General features: G+C 46.6%; 1 protein-coding gene across 4 annotated transcripts in view; it reads right to left on the reverse strand.

The window, feature by feature from the left end:
• LOC123285083 (aldehyde oxidase-like) overlaps positions 1-12,760 on the reverse strand; it is a 79,059-nt gene that overhangs the window by 11,839 nt on the left and 54,460 nt on the right. For all 4 annotated transcript variants that reach the window (XR_011502973.1, XR_011502972.1, XM_070508340.1 and 1 more), the window contains 4 exons: positions 8,604-8,690; positions 7,069-7,260; positions 5,092-5,319; positions 227-322 (listed from right to left, as the gene is read on the reverse strand). Coding sequence is in view for 2 of the 4 variants with exons in the window: in XM_070508340.1 (XP_070364441.1) it covers positions 227-322; positions 5,092-5,319; positions 7,069-7,260; positions 8,604-8,690 (603 nt within the window). In the remaining 2 variants the exon portion in view is untranslated. The remainder of the gene's footprint in view (positions 1-226; positions 323-5,091; positions 5,320-7,068; positions 7,261-8,603; positions 8,691-12,760) is intronic.

A 12,760-nucleotide genomic window follows, 5' to 3' on the forward strand; every position in this document is an offset into this window, starting at 1 on the left:
TCCCAACCTCTGCTAGCAATAAGACAACCTGACACTCTTCTGCCACATTTTTTAGGGGAGTGGCTTGTTTACCCAGTTTCTGCTAAAAGACTAACAGTCTAAGCTGTCAAGGCTACACTCTCCTACCCTTTTTCTTTGGGGACAGAAAATGTACATCCATAGTTTCTTTCTCATACATATATCTACAAGCACACATCCAACTTAACCCAATTATTTGCTTTCTCACCTGAATCATTTTAGTGTGGACTCCTTGCCCCATTTCAATTCCCCCATGAGTCACCAGCACAGACCCATCTAGATAAATGTGAACCAGGGCAGCAGCCTAAGCAAAAAAAGATGAAAACAGTTTTCATGATCTTTCTGACTGATATTATCACATCTTGTCAGCTAAAACATTTTCCCTGGAAATGATCCCCTCCTTTCCACCCGCTTCAGAATACACACAGATGCACGTCCCATCACCCTGAGGGGGCTGAGCAGAGCAGGGCAAGAGCTGCCTCGTGGTCACCCCACAAGAGGCCGGCTTGTGGCTCAATGGCTTTGAGTCCGGGGCAGGACTATGCTCCTTCAGCTGCTATTTCCTCATTAGGATGCTGGAGCACACTGGGACCTTCAAGGATCCCCTGACCAGGGTGCATAACAATGGCGGTTTGGGTTTTTGAAGGAGGATGGCTGCAAAGGTAAGTGTAGACAGGCTGCTGGAGAGGGAGAAGAATTGCTCATGTGAACACGTTCTCATAGTTGCAGGTGTGTTACAGAGAGGCGAAGATAAACATGCGAATAAGGTGGGGCAGACAGACCTTAACTTTTTGCTGCAAAATGGGCTAAGTGCACCCTAAATCATCTTGGCACAGAACTATAGTGCTTTAGAGTTGGAAGGGAACTTGGAAGTAATCTTCTGTAACTGTACAGCTCCCCACAGGCATCCAGAAGGAGTGGAACTAACAGAGAAGCAAAGGCTGCTGCAATTGGAACAGCCGAACTCCGAGGCAAACGTGCTTTACGACCAGTAAGAACGCGCCTTCCGTCAAGTCTGCCCCTGCCCCAACTGGGGGTAAGGCGACGTCCAGGAGACTGCAGAACACAGGGACGGCTTCTTCACTTGGAGTCTCCAGGGCAAGAGAACCTTAACGGCATACGGTCCTGGAGAAAACGCTTCTGATGGCTGCGCTGGGGCTCAGGATGGCCTGCAAGGCACACCCTTGCAACTGTTCAGCTGGGAAGTGCCCACCTAGTAGACGCGCTCTGGGCCAGGCAGGGGTCACTTAGAGCTCTGCCAGCCAGGCTTCTCCACATCTAAGCTTCTATGCAGAGTGGCATAATAATCCAGGATTTGTAAAGGGAGGCTTTTCAGAGAATTCTGGTAACAAGCTGATTTCCATTTAACAAAGCTAAAATCTTAGTAAGCCTTAATTACTCGCTTAGATTCCTTTTAAACAACCCTGCTCATAAGTGAAAGTCGATGGACTTGCATGTCAATGACCACATACGCCCAGGAAAGGACTGCATTCCTAGATCCGTTCTCTGCCCACCAGAAGGATCTCACAGCCACCCGTGGGCCACGGGCCACACTTGGCGCATCGCCCCTTTATTAGTATCCAAAGCTTCACGTTACTCCAGGGGATGAGGAGCAGAAGCCTCTGTCATTCCAAATAAGACACTTTTGACAGTGCAAATGGGCTCTATTTACCTGGTTGGCAGGTGTGAACCAGGGGTGTATTGGGACAATAGAGACAGAGGGGCACCCTTTCTCTGAGGACAAAGACACATTCACGGCCTACAGGAGAATCTTAGAACCTTGAGGAGGGCATCACAGGCATGACAATCACGCCCAAGAGCCTGGGAAGACGCAGCAGGGCATGTTGAACTATCTACTGGCACACCACTCCTGGGGATGCTGTCCCTCCTCCTGGTCATTTATTCTCAAAACAATAGAGATAAGAAGTGGCATCCTCTACAGAGAGCCCAGAGCCGGCTGCCTGGGGTTGTGCACAAGATACCAGGTGATGCCACCTGTAACGGCTGCTCCTGGGGTCCATTCTGTGGCACTTCATTGTTCTCTGCTAGAATGTGAGCCCCTGAAAGGAAGGACCGTGTCCTAAGGCCTCCCTTGAAATGCAACATAGGAACACACATGTAGTCAGTACTCAATAAATTTGAGAAATGAATTTGCAATGGCATAGCCATTCCATCTGTTTCTTAAAGTTGTAAACTCTGCATTTGGTCTCCTGGGTTCCACAAGCAATTCAGAAGTTGCTTGTGGGTGACATTCTTTGGGGCTGAGCTACAGTTACAGTGGACTGTGCATTTCCCACACTGCGTGACCCTGCTGGCAACAGCACTGTGCCCGCGTGTCCGCAGCAGCATTTCTGAGAGACACTGCTGAGTAATTTGCTCCAGGAGCTGCTGCAATCTTCTCGGGCCATGTAAAATGTCAAATTTGGTTCAGTTAAGCGGCACCACTGGATGGTTCATCGTTAGCACCACAGAAGATAATTCCACAAAGCTTCATCTATGGAATTGGCACAACTGGAGGAGTGGAACAGATGCTTCTCCAATATAAACTGGGCACTTAGACGGTGAAATGTCAATCTTCAAGCAAAGACTGCGGTATTGCTGAGAAGTTTGCTTTGGTCCTCCAGATTCTCCAAATGTCTCAGCCACTGAAGCATGTGAGTCCCTACTCTGTGCAGGTGTGGAGCTAAGGCCGGGGCAGGACAGGGCTAATTCAATGCTGGGGCCTTCAGGGCTCACAGTCTAGGAATTACACAGAACGGAGGTGAGGGACATTTGACCCCTCAGCTGTTGGGGGCACAGTCCTGCAGTCACATCCTGGTGCTGTCACTCACGGGCTGGATGTCCTAGAGCAAGAGAGGGAACCTCTGTGGGCTTCAGTATCCCCCTCTACAAAGCAGAATCACGCCTGCCCGACAGAGCTGAGCCAGTGGCTAAAGGAACCGGGAAACTACAAACCAGCCAGCCCACGGCCTCACACACAGAAGGTGCTCAAGCAGCATTTCAGTTCCCTCCTCTGTTCGGTTTGCTTCAGATAGAGTCTTTCAGCGTATGGCTCCAGGAAGCAGCCTGACTGACCCCAACTCCTGGATTTGGCCCCAAGCAAATGTCTCAAGCAAGGAAGCTGGTTTCTGGGGCAGGATGGGGGGAAATAGTGGGGTCTCTGGAGGAGCCTCTCTGCAGCCTTTGAGAGTATGTACCACCGGCTACTGCTGAGTTTCCCCCAAGCTGAGCTGAATCCCCCCTCAGACCCCACCTAAAGGGGCGTGGGGAGGCAGCCTGATGGAGCTGAGAAAGCATGGCTTCTGAGCCCCTCAGACCTGAGTTCCAGCCCGGCCCTGCTTCTCACCAGATGCGGGACTTTGGGCAGGTCATCTAAGCTCTGAGCCTCAGCGTTCTCACCACTAACATAAGGATCCAAATCTTACGGTTGCCCTGAGGGTTGAATGAGATAAAGTCTAAAGAACTTATAACATAGCAGGTGCTCGGTAATTATTATTTTTTATCTAGTTTTTGATAAATTTCTGATGAGGGAAATGGGACTGACTTAGTCTACTGTAGCGGTCAGATGCTAAGTAATGGCAGCGACTGCACAAAGACAGCCTGCCACGTCTACCCAAGCTGAACGCCCAAGGATACCCAGAAGACCCATAATCAATGGGGACTGTTTTCCCCGATGATCCCGGCCAGCCTGCTCAAGGGCAGATGACCCAGACCAACCTCTTTGCTAGCTGCCAGCCAGTCCGTTTACCCAAATTGCAAAGCAAGAGTCACTACTCACAAACCCTTTTCTAGTGGAAGTTTTCTCCTTTCCTTTCCTGTTTAAGAACCTTGTTCTTGCTTTTCTTCCTCAGCCACAGCCTCTTGACTGCCTCCCTCATCTGGGAAAACTGTGCAGACGACTCCACGGCTGTGTGTTGCTCTGCCCTCACCACCAGGCAGGGACTGGGAAGGACGCCGTAAGACCACAGCGGGTATTGTTTTAATGCTCCTTGAGCTCTCAGCTGTCTGCAATCAGCCCGCATGAAAATGTTCTAACGATTACACCAAAGCTGAACAAGTACGGCCATGGGAAAGGGGAGGGGACCCTCCGGCCCGCTTTTCCTGGCCTCCTCGGCTCCCTCAACACCCAGCTTACAAATTGGTGCTCCCAGCAGCTCCACCTCCCTTTATCCCTATTCTGTCATCACTCAACACACCTGCCACACTTTCTTCATGGCTCAGCCAAAGGTGTGACTTCTGCAAAGGAGAGTGACAATAGTTTTGAGGGCTCTGTCATCCCATCTTGAGGGCTAGTTTGATCGAGCACCTCTGGTGAAGGCTGACAATCAGGCATTGCAACCATATGGCTTTCCACCATGTATGGATATATACACATACATACACGTAAGAATGTCGATCACAGGGGCCCCACATCACTGCTGTACAACGAGCAAGAACAGAGCAGAGCACCAGCTCTTCGGGGTAAGTTTCATTCAAGAATGAAGTGATGGAAACAGCAAGTGGTTTTAGCAACCAAGCAGGGAATTTATTCAATAAATTAAAGAAATTAAACGAGAACAGATTTCCAGTCCTCCTTTCACACTTTGAACAACTGTCAGGTGTACAAACTCCAAAAAATTGTGCTTAAAAGAAGTATGTAAATGATTTACTTTTCTGGGTTTAGTTTACATCAACCCACCAAAAAGGGAAGGGGCACCAAATGCCTGGCAGCTTCCCGATGCTACTCCCCGGCCGAGACCTGGAATCACAGAGCAGCTGGAAGAGGAGTCTTGTTGGTCCTCAGTCCCACCATCTCACTTAAACTTGAGCAATCTGGGGCCCAGAGTGAGCTGACTCAGCTGCTTAATGCCAGTGCCAGGAGTAGACAGCAGGTCTCCCAATTTCCCCCCAAGAATGCTTGTCACCAACCATGGGGACAAGGGCAAAGGTGCTCTCATCTCCTCCGGAGAAAAGCTAGATTGACGGAACACAACTTTGGTGAAGGTTGACAATCAGGCATTGCAACCATACGGCTTTCCACCATAATGGAAAGTTCCCTCAACACCTTTTGATGTGTCTGTTTGGAGAACTGACCTGGCAAGCAGCGGTTGAGCCAAATCCAACAGGAAACTTCAGGGGAACCATGGCCAGCCCTTTCTTCTTCCAGTAATTCTCTGAGTTGAATTTTTCCACAGCCACTTTCCTCAGGGAGTAGGAAGACGTGGCCATACATTCTTTCCAACACTGGATCAGGTTCGTGGCATCAATCTCTTGTTTGTAGGGTGTTTGGTGAATTTCCTTGTACATGTTCATCATTCGGACCTATAAAAGGAGAGCTTGAAAGGTCAGGGGTCCTGGCAGACATGGTCTCTTCCATCCACTGTCCTCCTGGTCAAATGCTACTCATCTTGTTAGGCCCAGGCTGAGTTCTATTACTCTTTGTCGAAGGCTTTGCCAGTGCATAATGCTCTCATCTTCCCCCTGTTCAGAGCCTCTATCAAATATGTCAGCACCTACATGCTTTCTGTGCTGCTCCTGTCTAAGTTCACAGGCAGGACTCCTTTCCTTGTATTTCTTATAACACTCAACCCAGTCCAGGTACACTGCAGACTCTTAATTCTAGCTGCATTTGTGAGTATCTGTTGGAAGGCCATCCTGGATTTAACCTCCAGCCGCCGGATCTACAGGATTTGGAGTATTCAGATGCTAGGGCGAGATACGACCACTCACTTCCAAAACAGGAAAATATGAAAGTTCATTTAAATATAACCGATAACTGGGATGAAGAATAAATGAAAAGATTCTATCACAGGACACCTGAAGCCATGAGTAGAATTCTTCCTGAATTCCCAGAACTGGGGACTAAGCCTCTGGCTGAGAACTCAAGGTGCCAAGTACCTCATATTCTCAGTTGAGAAAACTCTCAGCAGTGTGGCCAGTTACCTCGCAAGCTGACAGGGCCATTAGACACATACTCTCCCCATCCCCGTAGAAAACATTCCCCAACCATTATAAAAGGAAGACTGGAAATTAGTGAGCTGTGCCACTGGGGGAGGCAGTGGTTTTAAGGGAGGCTATTGTCTCCTCCAACTGCCCTGGGATGAAGGGAGGCCACGACCTGGTTCTCCTCTAATGCTACCAAATGTGACACAACATCTGGGACAGAGGCTGTGGTGAGATGGCCAGGAAGGGAGGGGCCCCCACAAGCTCGAGAGACATGAAGAAGATGCCTCCTGCCTATGGCCACAGATTCTAATGCTGGAGAGAAAGAACATCAATGAATTGGGGACCAGGGCTTTCCAAGAATTGACACAGCATGGGGCAAAGAGCCGTGGCCATCAGAGAAGGCTCCTGAGGGGTCAGCTGAGGGTCCCTGGGAGACTTAACCCACCCTTGCAGGGGACTGTCGAATTTGGAGAGAGCTAGCAGCGAGGGAGCCCCCAGACAACATGCCCGACAAGTGGCTCCCTCTAACCAAGCAGAGAACAGAGAGCTCGCTGGGGAGGTGCTGCTTCCTCTGGTCCTTCTCTGCCCCCCCGCTCCACCCTAACACCGCAGGGGAGGGAGCAGTGGTGAGCGCATCCCGCATCTCCCACCCGAACTCCACTCAGGATTCCGGGTGGAAGAGGCGCAGGGAAGGGAGCAGAGCTTGTGAGTGAATGAAATCGGGACGCAGACTCAAAGAATGGAAAGTAACCGAAATGACAGAGCCTTTACGACAGCTACCTGAGATGGTATGGAAGCAGAGAGGGAGGTTTTGACGGACTTGTTGCAGCAGTTATGGCCCCAACTGCGCAGACTTCTTGCTGAACAAGTTAGAATCCAAGCTCACTCCTCAACATCCTCTGCCTCTAGGATGTTGGGGATGGAGCCCGAGTAAGACGAGGACCACCACACTGCGGAGTCCCGGCTCTGTGTCAACTCGTTAGCTGAGCTACACTGGGCAAATCAGGCAAATCCTTCAGCCCTTCTGGCTCTCAAATTCCTCAACCTGCAGGCCCCCCGCGGCCCTCCCACCCCTGGAATTCTGGAATTCGATGCCTTTCCTATGTGAGACTCATTCGTCATTACCTTCTCAGGGGACAAACCACATTTGGCTGCAACTTCCGTGATGCAGTTTTCGGTGATGAGCCCAGACTGAGGGAAGCCGAACCCACGCAGGGCCGTGTTGGATGGAAGGTTGGTTTTGCATGCCCAGCCCTGGCAGCGCAGGTTTGGAAACTTGTAAGCGTTATCCACTTTCAGAACTCCCGTTTCTAGCACCTGGGGAAATCCAGAGTCGATGTGATAAGACCCTCATCCTTCCGCACATGTCTTACCATCCTGAGACCTCAGACCAAAACCAGGCCAGAAATCACTGACTGACCCTCTCTACATCACGTCAAACATGCTAAAACAGACTCACATCCCCAGTTAGGTGCATTTTTGCTATAAAATAATTTTTGAGGATTTGAATAATTTATCTTTTGAAATCATTGTTTTCTATCTTCATATTTTAGGCCTAATGCATTTTTCCCAGGTTTCAAATATTTCCAAAAGCCTTTGAAGCATTTATAGGCACTAAACACTAGGTTCACAGAATGTAATGAATAAAATATCCTGGAAAACAGGAAAAAAAAAAATGTCTTGGTATTTGGTGTAATGCATTGGTTAACCAGGGGCAATTTTTCCCCCTGTCTCCCCTGGGACATTTGGCAATGTCTGGAGACATTTTTGGTTGTTAAGACTAGATGTGAATAACCTATAATCAATCTATAAATCAGAACTTGGGGTGAGTTTCTTGTGAGCCAGGTCTGAGGACTATAGCCCAGGGAGCTTCCCTGCCTAAGAAAGGCAGCACAGCAGAGGAGTGGGGCGCACAGAGCGTTATACACCATCTCGGAACAAAGAGCATACATCACACATGACAGGAACATCTCTTTTACTACTGTCACGAGATGCTTAGCTAGCAAGTCAGTGGTCACAAGGTGAGCACAGCAAGTAGGTGATTAATCCTTCGTTTCCAGGAAGAGATGCTTATCCCTAAGGAGATGGTGGTATGAGGGGGAAGCTACATCCCTATCTGTAAGGGCATCATCCTTAGCTTTGGGACATTGTAAATGTTTAAAGCAGATGGACCAGGCAGCCTCAACAGGCCTTTTTGGAAAAATGAGGTCAGGGCAAATTAGTTTTAAACCAAATGGCTTCCTCATAGAATCCAATATATCCTATTACTTGTCATTTATTCATCAGACTGGAGGGTAGCTGTGCCACTGACATCTACTGGGTAGAGGCCAAGGATGTTGGTAAATATCCAAAATGCACAGGACAGCCCCCACAACAAAGAATTATCCAGTCCAGAGTATCAGTAACACCATGACTGAGGTCAAATGATTGCATTTGGGAAAAGAGCTCTAAGCATGGGAAACACGGAGCTAACACACAGACACAGACTTGGCCAATATCTCTGGGCTCACTCTGGGGGCCCCAGGAACATATGGCTATCCTTGCAAGAAGGGTCTTCATGCTTTTATAATTAAATACTATTTAACTATTGAACATTTTATGGAATAACTCATTTTATGTAGCATTTTCCAGAATGTGAACTTGTTCCTTAAAACACTTACAAATAATGATTCATCCAGGGTGGAACCTCCATTGCAGTAATGCTCCACATCCAGGGCCAAGATTCTGCCATCATTCATGAATCCAGCCTGGAGAAAGAGAACTGAACTGCGATACCGATGCCGGGGACCACATCTCTCTAACATTTACTTTGTCACTTGAGAACCCTCCTCACATAAGCAAAAAGCTTCATGATGTTGGATTTGGCAATGATTTCTTGGATATGACACCAAAAGCACAGGCAATGAAAGAAAAAGCCAATAAACTGGACTACCTCAAAATGGAAAACTTCCATGCATCAAAGGATACAAGCAACAGAGTGAAAAGGCACCCCAGAGAATGGGGAAAAGTATTTCCAAACCATTTATTGGATGGAGGTTAATATCCAAAATGTATAAAGAGCTCTTACAACTCAACAACAACAAACAAACAACCTGATTAAAAAGTGGACAAAGGATTTGAATAGACATTTCTCCAAAGAAGACATAAAAATGTCCAACAAGTACACGAAAAGATGCTCAACATCACTCATCATTAGGAAAATGCAAACCAAAACCACAAGATACCACCTCACACCCTTTAGCATGGTTACTATAAAAACAATCAACCGACCAGTAACAGAAAACAATAAGTGTGTGTAAGGAGGTGGACAAATTAGAACCCTTGTACACTGTTGGTGGGAAGGTAAAATGGTGCAGCTGCTATGGAAAATAGTATGGCAGTTCCTCAAAAAATTGAAAATAGAACTACTGTATGACCCAGTAATCCCACTTCTGGGTATGCAGCCAAAAGCATTGAAAGCAGGGTCTTGAAGAGATATCTGTACACCTATGTTCATAGCAGCATTATTCACAATAGTCAAGGGCTAGGAGCAACCTAAGTGTCCATCGATGGGTGAATGGATAAACAAAATACGTTACATACATACAAGGGAATTTTATTCAGTCTTAAAAAGGAACGAAACTCTGACACATGCTGCAACCCGGAGGAACTTTGAGGACATTATGTAAAGTGAAATAAGCCAAACAAAAAGACAAATACTGTTCGGCTCCATTTCTTTGAGGTACTTAGAGTAGTCAAATTCATAGGGATAGAAAGTAGAATGGTGGTTGGCAGGGGCTGGGCAGAGGGAGGAATGGGGAGTTATTGCTGAATGGGTGCAGAGTTTCAGCTTTACAAGAAGAAAAGAATTCCAGAGACAGACAGTAGTGATGGTTGCACAAAAATGTGAATGTACTTCATGCCACCGAATTGTATACTTAAAAATGGTTAAGATAGAAATTTTATGTGTGTGTATTTTGCCACAACTGAAAATAACAATAAGAAAGGAAGGGTAGAGAAAGATATGAAACCAAAACAAACAAAAACCCCTCTTGTCCAGTTCATCACTACTGGTCCATCAATCCTTTTCTCTCCTCCTAACACAACCAACTGCCTATTTCTTGACCTCTCGGTCTTGCCACAGGTCCTGGAATTCTGGCTCCCGTCCTCACATGTCTACCAAGACCTTCTCCCCCAAAGCCGGCTAACCCCCTAATCTCCAAACCTGGTGGCTGCTCATAGTGTACTCTGCACGTGCTTCTCATAGGGCCCAATTCAATCAAAACTCCCAGCAGCATTTGGTGCTGCTGGAGGTCTTTTAAATAAATATCTTCCTTCCTTTGAAGACGTGTCTAATATCTCTGTTTTCTGTCTGCGCTCTGCTTCAATATATCTGAGCTTATCAAAGTTCACTTTAATGACGTTTGCTAAGTGGAACCAAATTCAAACCAAAGCTATAGTCAAGGGCACGGCCTTGAATTCCAGCAGGTTGAGTTTTGGGCGCTGGCTCTGCTGCTTCTGTGATCTCAGGCCAGCTATCTAAGCTCTCTGACTATCTGTGAAGTGGCAGTAAGTAAGGCAATGCCCGGAAACTTATAGGTTAGTGACTGAAACATAAGTGTCTGACATATAGCTCGAGTTCTAAATAAAATTATTCATATTACCATTACAAGTATTATTAATATCATCTCCTGTCCTCATCCTCTTCTCCATTAGAAAACATTATTTTCTCAAAGTCTTAATCACTGCTATGCTGATGGCTTCTATAACTATAATCCAGTCCTTTCAATACAATCCCATATTGGTGAAGGACATTTCTCCCTAATGTCCCATTGTCACTTCTTCCCCAACATTTACACAAACAAGCTCATCATTGTCCCTCCAGATTGTTTCCTCCTTCCAACCTGGCTCTTTCCACTAGAAACCTCCAAGTCATGTTGATGGTTCTAGTCTCCGTTGTATTTTACGAAGTTTGTCACCACCTCCTATTTTATTTCACACTGTCTCGGCTCTTGGACTCGTCTCTACTTCTACATCTTGCTATCATAGCTCAGACCCCAACTGCATCAACTGCCCCCTGGTGGTCTACCTGCCTCGACCCTCTCTCTTCCCTAGGCCACCCTGCCTAGCGCCATCATATCACCCTCCCCAGTGCGCTCATGTTTGGTTACAACGCTTGACAGGTCAAGGATCTGCACAGTCTCTTTTTCTTGTGAGATCAAGTTAAACCCCCATCCTGGGACTCCAGGCTCCTCTCAGTCTGGCATCACTTAACCTCACCAGTCTGTTCCCACTCCTCTTAGGGAAGCACTCTGTGTTCTAATTCCCCACTCTCCTACTCCTGCCCCCATCAAACACACCACGTTCCTCCTGCCTCTGCATTTTTGCTCTTACCTCTCCCACCACCTGCTATGCCTTCTTTCTGCCTATCCATTCTTTGTTTTTTTTTAAAATTTTTTCATTGTGGTCTAAATAGTTTATAACATTGTGAAATTTCAGTTGTGCATTAATATTTGTCAAACACCATATAAATGTGCCCCTGTACCTCTGTGCCCACCCTCTCTTCCTTCCCCCTGGTAACCACTAAATTGTTCTCTTTGTCCAAAAGTTTGTTTACATTCCACATATGAATGAAGTCATATGGTGTTTGTCTTTCTCTGTCTGGCTTATTTCGCTGAACATGGTGCCCTCAGGCTCCATCCATGTGGTTGTGAATGGGATGATTATGTCTTTTTTATGGCTGAGTAGTATTCCACTGTATATATATACCACATCTCTTTATCCAATCATTAGTCATTGTCTGCCTATCCACTCTTGAAGGCCATTTATGATCACTTTCTCTAGGATGTCTCCTGTACATACTCAACCTCATATTCATCTTCGTGTAGTTTTACTATGTGCACCTCATCTTAAACCCAGCATTATTATGTTTTCATAATGACCTCACATGTGTAAGTCTTGTCTCTCCCTCAACTCCCAAAATGTAATCTCTGTCAGGACAAAGTTCTCTCTAATAAATCTTTGTTGAACTCAAGCAGATTCAAAATATAGCTAAGAGAGAATGTGAATTGAAACAGACACATTTTTATCTTCTAAAAATATGCATGCAGGTACACCAGCCATGGAAGAGACAATGCTGTGTTCAACAGATCCTGCTGTCTTTCATCCTGGGCACATAGGAAGACTACATTTCCCAGCCTCCCTTGCAGTTAGGCAGCAAAGTCCCGGCCAATAACATGTAGATAGAGGCAAGGTCCACACTTACAGTCTTGGTGCCTGAAACAGCTCTCACATAACACTCCTGCTCTCTCTCCCTAGTCTTCTGCCCTCTGCAGAAGGCCCGGGAGAGGACTCGGAGTCCCTAGGGCAGTGCTATCCAAGAGAACTTTCTGAGATGACGGCAATGTTCTATACCTGCATGTCCAGTATGGCAGCCACTAGCCACATGTAGTTACTGAGCACTTGAAATATAGCTAATGCAACTGTGGAATGATTTTTTAATTTTCTTTAATGTAGGTAACTTAAAGTTTAAATAGCCATCTATGCCTAGTGGCTTCCATATTGGACAGTACAGTCCGAGGGGAGGATGGTGGCACTATCAGATGGAAATGCATTGAGTTCCTGAATGATCTTCTGCAGCAGGGTCCTCTCCTCTCCCTGCTCCCAACCCCCACTTATTCCACTGGGCTGGTACTTGAACAAGAAACACCACAATAAAGGTTGAAGTCCCTGAGAGTTTTTAGTTGTTTGTTATGGCAGTTAGTTCATTCTCACTACTACCTATTTCTTATAAAGCAAAAAAGTAATTATTTTCTCCTATGGAAATTTTTCTAGGAAT

Source organism: Equus asinus, chromosome 4, assembly GCF_041296235.1.
Source record: "Equus asinus isolate D_3611 breed Donkey chromosome 4, EquAss-T2T_v2, whole genome shotgun sequence".
In the NCBI taxonomy this organism is placed as follows: Eukaryota; Metazoa; Chordata; class Mammalia; order Perissodactyla; family Equidae; genus Equus; species Equus asinus.